This window comes from Polyodon spathula, unplaced genomic scaffold (genome assembly GCF_017654505.1).
Source record: "Polyodon spathula isolate WHYD16114869_AA unplaced genomic scaffold, ASM1765450v1 scaffolds_1422, whole genome shotgun sequence".
NCBI classification, from domain to species: domain Eukaryota; kingdom Metazoa; phylum Chordata; class Actinopteri; order Acipenseriformes; family Polyodontidae; genus Polyodon; species Polyodon spathula.
The window spans coordinates 972,035-990,770 of NW_024472902.1; the positions used below are offsets into that span (position 1 = coordinate 972,035).

General features: G+C 40.5%; 2 protein-coding genes across 2 annotated transcripts in view; both read right to left on the minus strand.

Annotated features, from left to right (window-relative positions):
• Positions 1–1,670: 1,670 nt before the first annotated feature.
• aif1l (allograft inflammatory factor 1-like) lies at positions 1,671–14,689 on the minus strand. The gene is made up of 6 exons (XM_041242684.1): positions 14,227–14,689; positions 14,049–14,110; positions 11,774–11,840; positions 7,120–7,161; positions 6,402–6,564; positions 1,671–4,297 (listed from the first exon to the last, which is right to left on the minus strand). Exons 1-6 carry the CDS (start codon positions 14,249–14,251, stop codon positions 4,210–4,212), a joined length of 447 nt encoding a protein of 148 aa, XP_041098618.1. The 5' UTR covers positions 14,252–14,689; the 3' UTR covers positions 1,671–4,209.
• Positions 14,690–15,897: 1,208 nt separating this feature from the next.
• Positions 15,898–18,736, minus strand: part of lamc3 (laminin, gamma 3) — a gene marked incomplete at its 5' end in the record, with an annotated part of 34,417 nt that continues 31,578 nt past the window's right edge. Inside the window, 2 exons of the mRNA XM_041242710.1 lie at positions 15,898–17,049; positions 18,297–18,396. Of these exons, the coding sequence (XP_041098644.1) occupies positions 16,787–17,049; positions 18,297–18,396 (363 nt within the window). The remainder of the gene's footprint in view (positions 17,050–18,296; positions 18,397–18,736) is intronic.

Sequence of the window (18,736 nt, forward strand, 5' to 3'; positions counted from 1 at the left end):
TGAGTCATACCCCTCGGTATGTGCTTCTCGGTCTAAAACAATATAAACAAAATATTTTTGGTTCACCACACTTGCTCTGTCACTTTGCTCAGTAATTTTTGATGTAGTTACCATACCGATGGGAGCTGGCTCGTTTAAGGTCAGCTGGTAGTTTCAGAAAGGGTTTGCTGAGTGTTTAACACAACACCAAACCCTACACAAAATCCCACCTTTGTGCTTACACAAAGTGAACCTGAAGCAGTCTTGCTCTTTCATGTAAACTAAACTGCTCTTCTCTGAAAAGAGATCATTGAACCACAAGGGTTGATTAAATCAAGCCAGTCCCTTGTGATGCCCTTGTGGGTTACAGCAGCAGCTTGTGATGACACAGCACCCTTCATTCAGCACTGCTGTTGCACAGAGGATGCAGGCTGCTGGTGACAGAGGGGTCATATGAAGATACTGTATAATATACGTTTCTAGACAAAGAAAGGGAGAGGACTAGTCAGTTATTGGACTAACTAAACAATAATTAATCACAAGCTTTCAAGACCTCAAAGGTCTTCAGCTGCAAGTAGGAAGCAGAGATTGTAGTTAACATTCGAATACACTGCCGTTTCGTTGATCAACGAATATAGATTTCTAAATTATAGAATGTGGGAAGGAACTGCATTCTAGATCCAAATGCCGACCTGACTCTGAACATGTTCAGATGTTCTGTACCATGGAATCATACAAATTAACTGTTAAATTCAAGAATGCACTATGCTTGTGAGTGACGAGCTAGACAGCAGACGATTTACCCCGAGATTGCTAATGACTTCAGCCTTCCTTGGGGCACATGGTCTGAAAACAAAAATAAAGCTCAGAAAGAATATTCCGGTATTGTGGTTCAAATGACCCTGTATGGGAATAGCCCGCCTGTGCTCCACTGTGATTTGTGTTTTAATTGCAGAGGTCGTTCATTCCCGTTGACCCCTGTCACTACTGCTCAGTGCACGCCTCCGATCTGAGCAGGTCCCTTTGAGCTCCAGCTTGCTATTCCCCTTCACCCTCTCCATTCCCAACTGAAATCTGAAGCTGTTAACAGATAACAGAACCCTTACTGTGAGTCCTTCACTCCCCACTGCCGGTGGTTGTGTCTGCGTGGGTTGGGAAAAAATGTGTACATAGTATTTGCATAACATCACAGCAGAAATCATGGCGCACAAAGCTCTGTTTCATTATGGATGGCGCACAGATACAGTGCCTGTATAATCAAACATCCTTACAGTCAAGGTACAGCAGTATGAGGGGCTGGTTGACTCAAGAAAGAAAAAAAAAGCTTTCCTGCAAACTATTACTATACTGTGAATAAAATAAACAGCCCTGGAGCACTGGGGCAGGCTGTGGTCCCCAGAGGGTTCCCTGGGGGCTTCAGTAAACTTCTGGCTGGAAGTTATTTTAAAGGACTGTTTTTTTGAAGATTATTTATAATCCTTCTCCTGGGGTTAAGGGTGCTTTGAATAATGAGAATAAGTTAACATAATAAGTTAATGTTTCATAAACTGCAAGCTTGACTGAATGAATCAAAACAGGCTTTAAATAAACAGTCCCTTAGAAAATGTTCCCTAAACAGTCCTAATGTGAACAGGGCTCAATATATACAAATAGACAGTATAAGTTGACAGAAAAAAAAAAAAGATGCAGAGTTTTCTTTTCAGTTTAAACTTTATTCCTTTGGTGTTTGTCAGCTTTTGCATTTATACAGATACAAACATTTTTAAAAAAGCAACGCTGATTAAATAAAAAAACAAAAAAAAACCCACTTTAGTAAAAGAAAATCCGGCACAGACCAATTTTTAAATAAACAAAACAAATCTCTAATCAGAAAGCAGTGAACACATAAATGGTTTACTTGACACATTTAAATATAAATGAGAACATAACAGTATAATACAGCTACTTCCACATAAAATAGTGTTCATTGTATACTGTACAACAGATCAGTTAAAAATCACTTTTGCTTTGCTTAAAAGTAGTTGGAAGGTCCCCACTAGTCTTTATCTATCCTGAGGGTTTACAAAGCCTAGTGCACACAGACAGTTCTGTTTTTAATATGAACAGTCAGCCTTAAAAATGTGCCCCTATGGTATTGCTAAATAACTGCAATAAATGTAGTTGTCCCAAAACATGTTGACCAGGCTCATGGAAAGAAATACTGATGGCCTGGTATACAGAGCATTAAATCATTCCCTTATGCTACAGCAAATAAAAACATGACAGACAGTTTTCAGTTTGTATGCCGGTACTCTGTTACATACTGTATGCAGTTCCAGGGTCCTTTCACCTGGAGAGTTTAACTCTCCCAGTGAAGGGAAGAAATTTCCTTAAAAGACTCATACTTTGACTCCAAAAGACCTACAGGTATCTGAAACCAAAGCGAGCCATCAGAGAGCTTTCTCTAACCTGGCTTGGCACCATGGATACATGAAAAAAGAAGTGTTTGGAATAACATTGTCTTCTTGTGAGACCGTCAGTATGTAACAGGCAGAATTAATAGAATTGTTTAATTTTCTACTTCCCCCTTTAATTAAACAAGAGCTTAAGTACGTCAGTACATTGTTACCACAATTTAAACACAACACACTACTGTGTAATAGGGATGGCTTCACACATCAATACAAAGACTCAAGGTGGGTCTTCCACTGTGTCATCTCTACAGCATGTCTCCCTACCTCGCCTTTTAAAATGAGGACATTTACTCCGAGGCACTTAAAAAAGCAATTTTTTTAAATTGATTTTTTCACAACTCTGCAATATTTCGGTAAAATGCATGTGAAACTAAAACAAGCAGACAAACGTTTCAGCTGGCGTCTTCATCAGTGGAAGTTTGTCTACTGGAGTTTCGATAACTGTAATATTAGTTTTGTTTTTACATTAACTGCTCAAAGAGTGACGGGTATCAATGCCAATTCACTTTCTCTGTATTGATACAGCTGGGGTTGATCCCCAGGGCTGATTTACTGACCCTGTGTATTAACATGTGCCTTTATTTTAAAATAACAAAACCATACATTAACTCTAATTGTAACCCACAGACCACGAGTAATTCTTAATATAGTTACAAGTATTGCTTTAGAATGCCACCTGCATTAAGCTGTTTAGAGTTACCTTACTTTATAATCCAGCTATGGCCTTCCGCTGCACACCAGTGTTGGCTGTTCCAGGTTTTACTATGAGTTATTATTAAATCACACTTTATCGGTAACAAAAGCTCACTTCCATTACTGTGGGCTCATAATAAAGGATGAAATAGCCCATACGAATATGCAATGGCAGACCTACAGCAGATCCATCTATTAAATCAATACAAGTGTAGGAGGGGGGGGGGGGGGGGGGGGGGGAGTGGGGGTTGTGTTCCAGCCTGAAATGAGCAGGTATAATGAATAACAGCAGGTTTTACTTGTTTAGTAGATTAGACCTCGGCTCTGTGTTCGTCTGATTCAGCTGGCATTGCTACCTGATATGCAATAGACACTGTGAATGGGTAGGGGGTAATGGGATTTGACTTAAACTACACAGTTATGCATCATTTTCACAAACCTGCCTCATGTGTTTCTATACAGGGTAATGCCCTTACTTGATCCACTCTTGTGAATGCCTCACAGGACCACACATTTGATTTTGGCCAGAATTGGGTGGAAGGTGCGACTAGAATGAGTGTTAATGTTATAATAAATATGAGATTGGGAAGGGGGTTATGACAAGGACTAGGGCATTAGCAAGAGTGTATCCATTAATTAAAAAAAAAAAAAAAGATATATACAGCATTTATTAAATGTTTTACTTTGCAGTGTTTAAAAAATATATTTTACTACTAACCCTAAGATTAAATTTCAACTATGGCGCAGAAACGTTTTTTAAAAAGTACCCAGTGGCAAAAACTATGTAATCCTGACAAAACACATGACCTCGCCTAAAACCACACAGTTTCTTGTCATTTGGTACTGTACTTTTTAAAAGCCGCTGTAAGGATAGCACCATAATTAAAATCTGGAGAGGCGTCCCTTGACAGCTGAGGTCCTGCTCTGCACACTGCAGGCTTTTAGCACCCAAATGCACCCTGGCTTGATCACAGCCCCCACAGCTGATGCCTGACTGGGGGCCCGGCTCTACTTACAAACCTATATAAAAACACTGTGGGACTCCGTTCGGGACGGTCCATGTTCCCCTTCTCTCTGGAATCCTTTAGGGGAGGCTTGTGATGTCTCTCTTAGGAGGGGGTCCGACTGGCTTCAAACTGCTTCCGTTGGCCTTGTCTTCGAATAGCATTACTCTGAAAAAAAAAAGAAAAAGTGATTCACAGTTCACAGGTTTATTGAAGACCTGGACTGGCAAAGAAAGAGTTAATGAAACAAACTCACGATTGAGGGGGCAGCCAGAATATTTTATTGCCTGGAAAAGGGGCAACAAAATGAGCAGAACTAACCTGGTGCAAGTAAGAGTTGTCTGGTGAAAATGTTGCAGACACACAGAGCTATGCCAGCAACTGAGCTTTGCACACAAGGGGTGTAGAAACAACAAGCACTTGAGAAGCATCAAGATCCTCCATGAACACACGCCAGAGCCGTGTCCGATGCTTACAGGACCTACATTTGGCACTATGGGCAAATTGTTCCACTCCCTATTAAACGTAGGAAATGGGCAATTCACCCATGTGAAAAATCATGCGACTGGTGTCTTGAAGACTTCTAAGAAAGAGCGCCGGGGAAGTGTTTATACAAATTCTTCAGTGAACTCTTGGGTGAACCAATTCAAGACTTTAGCCCAAGCAAAAGTTATGGCAAATGACTTGGCAATACGTTTTTACCTGGGAAATTAAATAACAAATAACCTAGCCAGTCATTCTGCATTGGTAATAAATTAACCGGAGCACCACTGCACTGGCTTATTAAAATAATTCGCATGTATTTTAAGTTTGGACATTTATGCATTCACAGATAGTATTTAGAAGGGAATGAGTGAGTGAAAATGGGCAGTAAATTCCCCCCCAAACCACAATGAAGCATTCCTAGTGGGGCACCACTGCACTCACGAAGCAGTGTTCTCATCACAGTCTTTACCACAGATCCCAAGCATGTAAATGCATGCAAAGTCCTTCGAATACTGCAACTATTTTTACTCTGCCAGTGGACACAGAGCGACAGCTCCGTTTTAAAGTGATCTTCTTTACTTTCCTTTTTTGGTTCATCTTTGCAAAGCTTCGATAAGCTCTGAAGAGTCCTTATCTGAAAGACAAACTGCTGCCGGAGGAATCTATTCTCCGCACGGAGGACGTTTTTATCAAATTCCCCAAGCTGGAGTGCCTCCCTCTCAGATGGTCGCAGCTCTCTCCTCTCCCCTTTGGGCCACCCCCTGTTTCGCTTCACACACTCCTCAGTCCTAATCAGCTTTCCAGTTTACTCACTCTACTTCGTTTAATGCCTTTTCAGTGTGCTGGGGTTTTTGTAAGACGTTCCAGATTTGCTGCAGAGGAAGCTTTGTAATTGAAGCAAAGATCTTGCCTTTGGGCTGCTTTTTCACACCATGTTGTGCCAGCTGCTCTGTTAACACTCTATAGTAAGAGCTGTTGGGTTCAGAGCAGCGAGACCCAAGATGCATTCTACTTTACTATAGAAGTAGATTTTCACAGAGGTCTATCTGGAACCTAGGAAAGGTTCACTATTCAATAAAGAAAAGAATCAAATAAACCTAAAGATACAGTTGGTCTGCACAGTATTACACTTATCGAAACAGCAGGGGGATCTAAATACTGTTTAAATGGGATCTTTGTGTACCAAGCTTATGCAAACCATGCATTTTATTTAAAGCAAGTCTTCATCACATCCCATCTATCCCACAGTATCCCAATAGAAATTCTAGCTCTCTTGTTTCAACGCTGGAACAAAGTGCGAACTCCTGCGTCTTTGCCAACAAGAAGTCCAATTAGCTGGAATCAGACAACACTGTAAGTGTCCGGAATCTGGATTGGTCCCTGTTAATTTACATCACTATTGAACCAAAGAAAGCCGTGCTTGTGTTGATTATAGGGACGACGGTTGTGGTATTTCGAGAGTTTGCACCTAAAAACACACAAGATCTGTTAAAAGCAATTATGCATCTTGGGTTTTTTGGCAATGTTGCTTTTCTTGGCTAGTAGCCAGGAGATTAGCTGGGGAAAAAAAAAAAAACGCAAAAAAACAACAACATCTGAAACACAGCCAGAGAAGCTGCAACTGTATGCCAATTCAAAAATACCCCCCCCCCCCCTTTAAAAAGGTTTATCAAAAGCAAGAGGCTCCCTAATGAGAATAAGTACCGACTGACAAAACGTTCCTGAAAAGACTCTCTAAAGCAATGAAGAGGGTCCAGTGATCCTGGACTAGGGAAGCCACACTCACAGTTTCAGGACAGCAGATCGCTTCCCCAGCATCATTTTCACAAAGTCACGGTAGCTGATGGTCTCGCTGCACCCTCCTGTCACCTCTGAGATCATCTTCTTCATTTCCAGGTGGGTTTTCGGGACCCCCAGCTTCTCCATCATTCTCTTCAGGGCCATCATGTCTAACAGGGAAAAATGACCCAACACTTAACATAAACAGGATAACAACTTCTGCTAGGGACTGTGTCACATTCGCTTTGTCTGAAAGATCTCAAATATCACAATTATCTTGACAAATGTATCTGTCTTGCTGTTTAGCATCACTTTGTTTCCAAGTTTAAAGCTCTTGATGGCCTTAAATGTGGCTCTCAAACAGATTTTCCATCTTAGCACAACTGGTACAACAGAGTATAACCATTAAACCTGTCCCCTTGCAACACTCTTCCCCCAGTGGACGCAATATATACATTTCTAAGTAGAAGCAAGCTGTACTAGAGTACAACTACAAACAAGATTTGGAAAACGAAATTGTACACAGTTAATCAAAGGGGAAAAAAACAAAAACCTGATGGTTAAATCGTTTCTCATCAGTTCTCTGTACTGAAAATCACACCTAGCTCTGCCCTAGCTCACATGTCCTTGTGAAGCATTCGCTGTCACTGGTGCAAAACAAGAAGGCACCGTTCTAGCGATATTGTTTGAGCAGCATAACCAAGTGTGTGTAAACGTATACTTACCAATCTCCCCCTGATCGTTCAGGTCAAATTCAACATATTTGCCTAAAACAGAACAAAATGAGCAGTCAGTGAAATGGCATGTAATATATACTGTGTGTATATATATATATATATATATATATATATATATATATATATATATATATATATATATATATATATATATTATATATATGTTGTGTACAACATTTTAAAAGACATGTATTTCAGGATGTTTCAGATTAAATTGCAAACACTGAATAAAACAAGCATCAGCAGGTTTAAAACCAGCACGACTAGCAATTGCTTTGCGTGACAGATCTCTCGCTTCAATTCTTCGCTTCACTCTCATCAACCCCGGTCAGCAAAAGCTGTTTTTTATATCGCGGTCGAGGGATTAACTGGCTATCAATTACCTTGTTTATTCCACATGCTGTACAGGATTTCTAATATGCTTGTTCGATGGCCAATTTGTAAATAAATCATTAGCTGCGACCGCGCATTCTCACGGGATGTAGTTTGGCAGAGAGGAGAAGCAAACATTGTCCCTGCCAAACAACATTTCACTATAAAAATACACAAACACGTTTAAATAACAATTAGAATAGTACACAAATACTACAATTAACACAGGGGCGGGGTGTACCAAACGCCCCCCTCCCCACCCCCCAAATTTTTTTTTATTTATATATACATTCAGCTGATATTTATAGATAAATATGCAGAAGCCTGTGAAGGGAAGGGCAAAATCGCCTGAAGTCAGTCAGTCAAGCTGAACTAAAAGGAAATACCATGCAGCACTGCTGTGCATAACCGTTCCCCTGGCTGAGGAGAGCAATACAGACCTCTCCCTGCAGGGTGTGGAGGATACACAGCATTGCTGGGATGGCTTTCTCAATCGCCTTATGCGATGGCATCATAAACAGCTGCCAATAGACTTCACAGAGAAGAACCAGACTTTTCTTTAGAGCCTTTAAATCACCAACACAAGCTGACCAGTGCCTTGCAAAAACCTTCCTTTAAAATGGCTGTAGAAACTGTGAATGATGTTCTATTGAAGTCTGAATCACCTGCTTTTTTAACATACAATCTCAACTCGGGTCTCCTCGGTATTAAGTTCTCTTGTACTGCAGTTCGAAGTTCACTGAAGGATTAAACAGGGCTGCAGGACACAGCAGTATTAAAGCACACAGCCTCATTCTATTTACAGTAATTAAACCATTGCTCTGCAGTGGAAATGGCTTCAACCCCAGCTCAGGGTCACACTAACATACTTCCCCATCCGCACCTGCTCTGCCGACGCTTTGAAGTTCAGTTAAATCAGCAGTGGCACAAACAGAACACCAATCAGGAGCAGAGAGGACACCTTGGTCCTGGGCACTTTCATTATAAACCAGGTATGGGTATCAAGTAAACTAATCACAGGAGACTTCTGAATTCCTTATGCTGTGTTGCAGGGAGGCAAGGTCTTGTCAGAGAAAATGTGTGGGCAATGTTAACCCTGTTAGCTGGAGGTGACTTTGGCACAAGCACAGAGTTACTAAGGTAACTTAGGTTTAAAATGATTGTTGAGATAAGGCATGGGCCGAAATGTATGGCCAATGAAATAGGGTACACAATTAACCACTGTAACCTTGTAAAAGTGGTGGTCCTGAATGGAGCCAAATGGCTAATTTGGCCAATAAACGGTAAACCTTGGCAAAATTTTAAACACAACGAGTGTCTCTTATTGCACAATAAATCATTTCAGCTTAGCTTCTTGGTACAATAAGAGACACCCTATATTAAACTCAAGATGGCTGTCACCGTTGGAGCAAATAGGTAGCTGCACGCCTGAAAGCCTTCAGCAGCTGGGTGTGTTCCGTTTCTGAATCACCGTGGCAACTGTGCCTGCCTGGCTTCATAGACAACGGGCCTGTGTGTCTCTTGTCCGCAGTTGTCTCTCAGAAGAGCACACAAGTGAAACACTATCTCCAATGGCTTATGTTATGTAAAAGCATCAATCTGTGGTCCTGTCGCCGGCAAGCAACTCTTGCTCTTGCAGTTTCCCTCAGCTGTGTAGAAGAAGGAGCAAGAGGTGTTTGACCCCCAGATGGCAGCAAGCAGGCAATTCTGTAACAAGGCCGAATCCCTGTATAGTAATGGACATTCGGCAGCTGGGGCAGGCAAGGACAGGTGTCTGCAACAGGTGCCAGGGTGTGGAGTGAGGCAGCCACAGACTTGCAAGGACTTTGAGTCACAATTCGAACCATGAGAAACACTGAAAAGACATCTTTAAAGCATTAACACTGTTTTGTATAATGTTAGAAATGTACCTTTTTTAAAAATATTTTTTTGGTTTCATATCATTATTTATTTAAAACTCGAATGCACCCTTTCATTCTGACCACTTGATGCTAGCACAGCTTGCCTGTGTATCTGTTGACTTGATATTTGCGATGTGTTTATGGTACACTAGCAGATGGACTGGTATTGACGTTATTTTAATAAAATATTAATGTAAAAAATAAATAAAAATTACTATTATTACAATTCTCTCACGCTGTTTGTTTCTTGTTTTTCTTTAACATTAAGTTGGTTATTTTGCCTTTCAAAAAATGGAATGAAAATATCACTCTGCTACTTTTTTAACTTCCATTGTAAGCAGTACAAACTAGCACTTCAGAGTCCTTAACTAACTTTCTTGGAACTTTTTTCCCCTGACGATTCTTTTAAAGAGAATGTGGTCACATTGTCCGCTGAAACTAAGGGCTTTGAAATTGACCTGAAAGAGCGCTGCCCCTGAATACGTTCATTAAGCATTCAGTTCTGGATTACCTCAGCTCTGTTTCATTCGCACCATTCTGAATTAACTCAGCCCCGTTTCACTGGAGCCATTCTGTTCAGAGTTTAGCAGTGTGTTCACGTTGTGGACAATATGTGGAGGGTGAAGGTCATTTTGTGTTGAAATATATTAAACAATCTTACTGATGCACAAGAATTGCTTTCCTATTCTATTATTATTATTATTATTAAGATATTTGGATTACATTTTTAAAATAACATTCATGCAATCTTGTACAAACACATTCTCAGATAAATAACTAACATTCACAGAATCGAAATCGAAACCCACAACCTCTTCCGTCAGTGATAATTATTGCATAACAGGAATAGCACGATTTTTTACTGTACTAAGCTGACAGTAATAGGTATCATATGTCTGTTTTTGTAATCTGTTTATAATTTTTTTTTTTTTTTTTTTTTTTTTAAGTAATTACATTTTCCTTCCTCTGTCTGGTGGAGTCTCTCCAGGCACATAGCATCAGATGTTTCCATTCTGTGAAAGCTGGACATCTCTCCTTTCCATAGAATAAATCATTGTATCATCCTGATAAATATCTCGAGATAAATAGCAGGGATGTCCTCTATGGCTTTCCTCTGAAAGCTCGGATTGTTTGTTTATCGTATTTATAATTTTCGTTATTTGTTCTCAATCTGAAGATTAGCACAGTGCGGGTGGATCAACCTGTGCACATTTTTATTTTTTTTTTTACAATAAGGAGCCTGTTTACTGTTACAAATGCAGATTTACAAAACACTAACTGTGTCACCCAGTACAGGACACTGCCAATATTGTTATGGGAACTCAAGGAAAAGGGGGGGGTGGGGGGGGGTGGGGGAGTGCGTGAAACGTGAACTCAAAATTCCTTCAATCGAGAACAAGGAGGGTCTGTTCTGGGGCCTCGGCTGCCCATTTTACACAAATATCTCCCGCCCACCGGGCCCTGCTTAGAGAAAGCACAGAACAAATAAAGGGGTTTTCTAAAGGAGAGCTCGGGTCACACAGCCAGGTTGGTAAGCACAGTCCTGGACCCTCAGCCTTTTGGTTGGTGCAGAAAACACTAACTGGTTTCAGCTTCTCTTGGAGGGTGTGTGTTTTTGTTTGGCCGCAGCCTTCGATTCATTGACAAACAAGGGATGCCTTTTTCCAAGCCTCCCTTGTAAGTGTTCACAAGCTATATTTTCCCAGCTGTCCTCTTGACATTGGTAACTGCCCAGGCCTGGAAAGCTTATGAATGTTTTGAGCAGTCAGGGTAAAGGCTACACACCCAGGCAGGGTCTGTGCAAGTTAACCAGAAAGCAGAGCACACGTCTTCTTTCTGAATTCCTGATTGATGCTGCTGGGTTGTTGTTTTTCTCCATTATTTCATTCATTAGGTTGTCAAGGTTACGCTGTCGGAAAGCAATAAAACCAAGCCACCTCCAACAAGGTATACTTGATATTCAAATGTTTTTTTTTTTTTCTGAGCCAAATTTGGATTCACAAAACAGTCCAGAAATGTATTTAATCATTTCAGCTTTAGAAAACAAGAGAATTATTTTCCGATCGCTAGGTCTTCATCAGATTCCTCTGGGGGACAAAAATGGTTTAAAAATCGCTCCACATGTCATCAAAATCAGATTCCTCTGGGGGACAAAAATGGTTTAAAAATCGCTCCACATGTCATCAAGTAAAAACAAATGGAGAAGCTGAGCATGAGTGCCCGTCAGAGAGGGCCCAGGCTGGTACTAGGCTGTGCGTGCTCTAATGTGTGCCAAGCGCAAAACCAGGCACCGCGGGGTAAGCATGGTATGAAGACCCACTAGGAATATTCAGAAAGCATTCGACACGGACATATATAAAAATAATTACTTTTGAAAGAGTCCAGCTTTTCTGCAAGGTCCTCTTCATCGCTAAACTTCTGGTCTTCAAGAAACTCCTGAAAAGTGAAAAGTATTGCAGGTTTTAGTTAAAGGTATAGCTTTCTGGTGGCGCTACATTATCAGGCACAATATAAAACAGGTAACGGTACTGCCAAGATATATTCACCAGTCCGACATTAAAACGTGCACCGATCATATCACCCGTCTGTCTACAACAGTGTATACCCTTATCATAGTTCACCATGGTATTTTTGCACTGTAATATAACCATACTTTCCCCCATGGATATACTATGCATTTACTATAGTTTACCCTGGTTTGCCATGTTTTGAATATGCTGTACCGCACCTTTCATAATTTCAATGTATTTTGTGAAGTTACTAAAGCTTTTCTACTGCACCAAAATTCAAAGACTTTTGACCTTTGGCCTCTTGGTCTCTTTGTTCCATGAAGTGCTCAGTAATTAAACCCTGTGTCTTGACCCACATTCCACCAGGTTATCTGACCGGACTGAAGGGTACCTGGGCGCTGCTGGAAACATGAGCAGTTACCCGAGATGCTCTCCATGCTGTCTCTTGCTCCTGTTGAATAGAGGTTCATAAACCCCTCCTGTTTAAAATCTACAAGTCTACAATATTATCTGAGCCTTTTAAAGGTATTATCTTTCATTCTTTTAACATTCGGATCACTGTCCAAAGCTGGTAAAGGAGTGGAGTTAATATAGTCTTTTTCGCTGCCGCAGCATTTCCCACTGCGAAAGTACTGCTCATGTTAAAAAAATTCTTGGAGGTTACGCATAAAAACATCTATTTTTCCCAAGGTTTAAGGGGTTATAATCTAAAATATATCATAATATTTCTTTAAATAGGACACAATTTGAAAATATGGCCCACAGTAACGAAACCATTTCAGAATGTTTGCTTAGCTGAGGTTGTCTGAAGCACAGTGAAAGTTATTGTTAAAGCATTCAGAAGCAATGCACAATGGCTGGAGGAGCTTTGGAAAGCAGCAGCGGGCATCAAAGGGCTCGATAAGGAATTTGCTGCGCTGGGGCTTTCCTTCCAGCTGTTATCTTAAGAACTGCACAATGGATCTGACTGATATAACACTGCACCCTGCTCAGGAGGTTCAGTGAGTCATGCCACCAACTGCAACACCAAAACATAGGAAGCACAAACCAAGGCTGCGCACTGCCTGCCAAGAAATCCATTTAAAAAGTGCACTTTGCAAGACCACAGCATGGTAAAATGAAGCACAGTACAGTAAAAGTATGGCAGAGCGCTGAATGGTACAGTGGCTTCCTGTTTTACAATGATCAATAATGAGACACATATCAAACAAGCACCACTGTTTAATAAAGAAGAAATGTCCTTTCTTTTTAATTATTTACTTGAAACAATTATATGTGGTCGTGCAGACTGACAACTACTTAGCATGCCAGAACAAAAACTAACACGATCAATGGCATTTATTCACCATGAACAACTTGAACAATCAGCCCATTGTGATCTGTTGAGCGCAATCAGATGCTAAAGATTGCTCTGCTGTTGGGTTGCACAAAAGACACCTGTCAAAACGTTTGTCTACCAACCCCAACATGTTCCTTAAGCAGGCCACTGATTTGATTCCCTAATAACGACGCATGCCTTTTAAAACCCCAGAAGGAAGTAGCTACTTTCCGCACTGTATTAAACACAGAGATTTACAACACGGTTAATTTAACGTGTCTGATATGCGTTCTATATTTGATATGATTTGCGCAGCTAAAAAGATAATCCGATTAAAGCGGCCGCAGGCTGAGGCTGGGAGGCTAATTAACTTTTTTTTTTGCAGACGCTATCTTTATTCATGCAAATCCCATCTCATCTTTACAATGGGGGCGAATACCCCATACAGCCTAACGAGCATATATCGCGAATGTAAATCGACAACAGTACCCCGGCACGGCTTCTGGAATGCGCATTTATGATCACTAGGGGCGTTTTCATGTCTACAATGAATGCTAATGCACTAATACGTGTTTATCCTGTTGGAAGACTTTAAACAGAAAACCAAGAAGAAAGATTAAGTAAAAAAATGAGAACGAAACTCTTAACACCTCGCTTTAAAAATACCCGCACGCTACCTGACACCTGGAATTGAGGTATTACGCGGTGACTGGTCAGCCCTGTTTAGGTAACTGGTGAATTAATGGCTGTAACAGACAAACAGCGCAAGTACAGTACAGCCGCTATAATGAAAGCAGAACAGCGCTCTTACGCTACCTTGTTGATTTCTTCTAACCGGTCTCGTTGCTGGGCTTTTAATAGTCCGAATGCTTTTCCACCTGAAAACAAACAAACAAACAAACAAACAAACAAAAATAAATAAAACAAATCAGGTATAATGATTCTATAAAATCTTTTTTTTTTTTTGTTCGTTATTTTTTTTTGTTGTTGTTACCTTGTAGTTTCTGATTTGAAGGCATCTTGAGGGGATTTGGTGACACAAATGGAGAGCAAAGAGAAACGGATGAAACAATTCCTTGAGCAGCGTCTCAGCGTGTGGAGCGCAGACTGGCACACATCACATCGCTGTCTGGTGCGTAAACGCCAGCTTCTAATCTATTTGAAGAGGCTGCACTGTGTGGACTGTGCCCCTCCCCTGCCGCCTGAAAGCAACTGCAACAGATTCTCTACAGCTGATAAAACTCCCCACTGCTGCACAAGTAAACTTCCCCCAGCACTTTTTACCTGGAATCTTTCCAAACTTTTCAGCGCGTACCTGTGTTGTTATTGATGTATGAAACCGAAAGAAAGTACAGCGAGGAAAAGCAAAAAAGTGATTTAGCATTCTGTAAATAAGATGTAGATTTGAGTAACTTTTTAAACAAGGATTAAGACACGCCTTTTAAGCAAATGTCTAGGCTGGGACTGGTGAACACGTTTATATTTAACACCAACATTTAAATTGCAAAACCACGGTGTATAATCTCAATTTTGGTTGCATAAGGCTCTGCCTTTTAAAAACGAGCCAGCTATGTTTTGTTCGTCTACAAGGACAGACACCCAACCTCGACGACAGAGTATTGAGGATTGACCAGTTTCGTTTTGAAAGCAGATCAGATTTTGGAAAGTTTACTGGTGTCTGCTGAACTTCTTGTGGGATTTGTGTTGAGTTCAGTGTGCTTGTTATTATTTTACAGGTAATGCACCTTATAGACGACTATAGACAATGTGCGATTAGAGATTAGGTTACAATTACAAGCTGTAAAATGAAAACTAATATTAAAATAACCCAATAATAATAATAATAATAATAATAATAATAATAATAATAATAATAATAATAATAGCAGCTTCTTCTGTTTCTCTCGATTCCAGTTTTAGACGTTGCCCTCTGTGTGTTCTTCATCCTGGGCAGCCTGGTTCACCTGCTGATCAGCAGGAACAGCATTAGAGGAGTGGTGGATGTGAATAAATCTCTCAGTGACCCCAGCCTCCTCTACCTGATCCTGGATTTCCTCGCCTCCTTTATATGTGGCCTGCTCAAGCTGCATGGTTTCCAGGTAACCCATTCACTGTATTAACAACACGCTATTGCCAGCTTCTCTTGTTGCTGAAAGCCATCCTGCTTGTAGGTCATGTTTTAACTATATCTTGAGCACAGCTTGTGACCCTAATAGAGGCAATGTCTTTGCAGTGTGTGCATGGGCAGTTAGTACAGTGAGCTGTTGGAAATGTTGTCCATGTGTAATATAACACCACAGAGGAAAGCTCATTTTCATATGATATTTTTTGGGGTGATGCACAGAGATGGAAATAAGACTCCTACTGCATAGCAGTTTCACCCATTCCAGGTTTTACTATGAGCTTCATCAGCCATAGTGCATAGATAACACAAGCACAGGTGTGTCTTATTAAACTCACAGTAACCCTTTGGAAGGAGAGAGTATGCAAACAAGGTAGCTGGGTTCAGTGCCTGAGCAATGAGTTGTTGCTTTGCATTGAGCTAGATGTGTAAAAGGGACCATTATAATAGAGTACCTGAGCTCATTACATCAAACAATATACAGATATATATAGCAGGGCTATGCAGGGTTGAAACTGACTTCACAAAGTGTGCATGGAATGGTTATTGTTTATGAAGCTGTTTATTATTTATGTGATCTAATAATGGCACAATGCTTAAATATAACATCGGAAGGCGTGTTCTGTTACATAATCCTTTCTTATTGTCAGCTGTGTTTTGTTTTGTTAATTTTTTTTTTTATTGTACACTTTTATAAAACTTTTTTTCAAAGTTTGTGTTGTGTCCTTTTTTCATTTTTCAACAGCACCACCTTGTGGATCGAGAGAGCAATGCAAGTCAAAAAACACTGAACAACACGCCCAAAGCCTATGAAGATCTTTACTGACCGGTTGTAAAAAAGATATTTAACTCCAATGTCTTGTTTGGCACAAAAATGTTGTTGGTTTTCACAAATCAGTCTTGCTTCAAGTTGCTTTTTCCTAAACTGGATAACAGATTGTTTGTTTCTTTCTTTCCTTCAATTTACATTGAAATACTGAATACCAGTAACAAATATAGTGTCGAGTTTATAAAATGAAATCTAATTGAAGATGGTCCAAGGTTATCCAGTAAAACAAATACTAAATTGGAAAAACCGTGATTATGAACAAAAATCATGAGATGATAAAATATGACTTAAATGCACAGGATCTAGTCTAGTGAATGCCGAAGAGCAGCTTTTCAAATCATTGCATTGACCATCCTGGGGAAATAACGCCAAGAAGAACAGATCAAAATGAAGCTTTGAACCAGAGCCTTTCCACATCCTGGCTGGCAAGCTTGCCAGCGAGCAATTCGCTGGCGCTCTTAATGTCTTTTTCAGCTGCATTTTCTTGACGGGAAATTAATAAAAAGGAAATTGTATTGATATAAAACTTCCACTGTGCTCTCTAATCAGCAGTGCAGTGGATCCTTAAAACCAACCCCCAGTCCGCTCCTGCCCGTGGCCTTTTCACCCTCTCCCCGTCTGCGGCCTGTTGAAGCAGCCCTCGGGCAAATTCTGGGCAATGTCCTCCAGATTGATTTTCTCTTCCAGGATCTGCGCAATGTCCTTCTCCACCTCTTTCATCTGGCTCTCCTGCTGGCGGGCTGCCTCGTGCAGTGTCTGTATTCTCAGCCTCAGCCCCTCATTCTGCATTCCCAGCTGCAGGATCCTCAGCTGAGTCTCCGTCTCGTTTAAGATGCTCTCAAACTTCTCGTCCACCTGGCTGGTCTCTGTTACAGGGGACAAGAAGGAACACTTGAGCCCTTTCAATCCTTCACTTAGTGACGAATGTTAACACATGCCTTCGGAAATCGCGTTGGGACCTCACGTTGGAACCTAGGTCCCAGTCTGACGTCGTGCGTAAATATATGAATACATATTTACAGCTACGGCCAAAAAGTTTGCATCACCTTATAGAATTAACACATTTTGCTTCATGAAGTCGAATAAAACCTGCTGAATAATGTTAACATATTGAATTACATAGCGCTTAGCAGTTTCCCATATTGAATAATGTGACATTTCGGAATCCAACATGAAATACTGTACTACTATTATGGCTTCCCGGTAGACTTTTGCAATATGATTTTGTAGTTTCTTTGATTATGTGATGTTAAATAAAATATCTAAATTATGTTCATATAGGTTTTTTTATTTATTTATTTATTTAATTATGTCTCAATCCTAAAATTCTAGGTGATGCAAAACTTTTGGCCGTAGTTTTATACTCAATAAAGGAGTCTATTCGTCAACAAAAATAGTTCAGGACTGAAAGGGTTAAAAGAAAACCAGCACCTAAAGAGTTAATGTACTAACAGAATAATATACTACTCATAAACTGCTTGTCATCCACAATAAAAAAAGTCCACAAATCTCACATGCCGTGCACCTCTGTTCCCCATGCAGGCGTGTGGAGTTTTGACAGAAACACATGTGATCGCACACATCTGGCACCACAGCTCTCTGCTTGTCTCTCACAGCAGGTGAGAATTACAGAATTATTTTGTAAGCCACATCGACTTTAAATGCAGAGCTCATCGCCACAAATTCTTTTTGGAAGAACCACATGAAAAGGAGAATTTTATAGTTGCAAAAAATCAATAGCCTCCAATGAGGACCTGCAGACGGTTCCATGCCTTGCCTGCATGATGTCCTAATAACTGTTTTTTTTTTCTTTCAAAATTTGAAGCAACCACAAAAAATTCAATTCAATTCTAAACACTAACATTACTATAACTGATAGGACTGTCTGGCAATATCAGTTATTCTTAAGAAATCAAAGCCTGCTGCCATCTTATAATGATAACGAAAATGTCATCACAGTCAGAAACATTGCCAGCAATACTGCTCCAGTTCAGATCCTCTCTGACTCTCTTAGATTGCAATCTTGCTCGTTATTTTATACTTGGCAATGCCGTGGCAATTCCTGTTATTGCTGGCAGTTCAACATAGAAATGACTCATTAAAAAATCCATACCTAACTTTGCAAGCAGATCCTTCAAGACCAATGCGCAACTCTCCAAGGACCGTTTGGCTGTCTTCATGTCTTCCCTGACACATCCCATGTTAGCCGCTATCTGAGACAAGACATTGGAAGAAAAGCAGTTCTCATTAAAAACTCACAGCCTCTATGAACAGCAGCTAAGTGCTGCAAACTGAAATTCCTCACAAAGGTTAGTGTGGCAAACACACGTGTGGTATGATATTTCGCATTCGAATTCTTCAGTTGTGTGCAGAGTAGGTTTCATATTTAGCATAACTCCCCCAGAGGTACATCATCATACTATTGCATTGCCTGGGCTGTGCAAGTAGAATTACCATAGGACTCCATGTACACTAGCACAGTTTGGGACAGTTCAGACCCACACCGCAATGCATTCTGGGAAGTGTAGTCCAGCTGTGAAAGGTACCTGATGC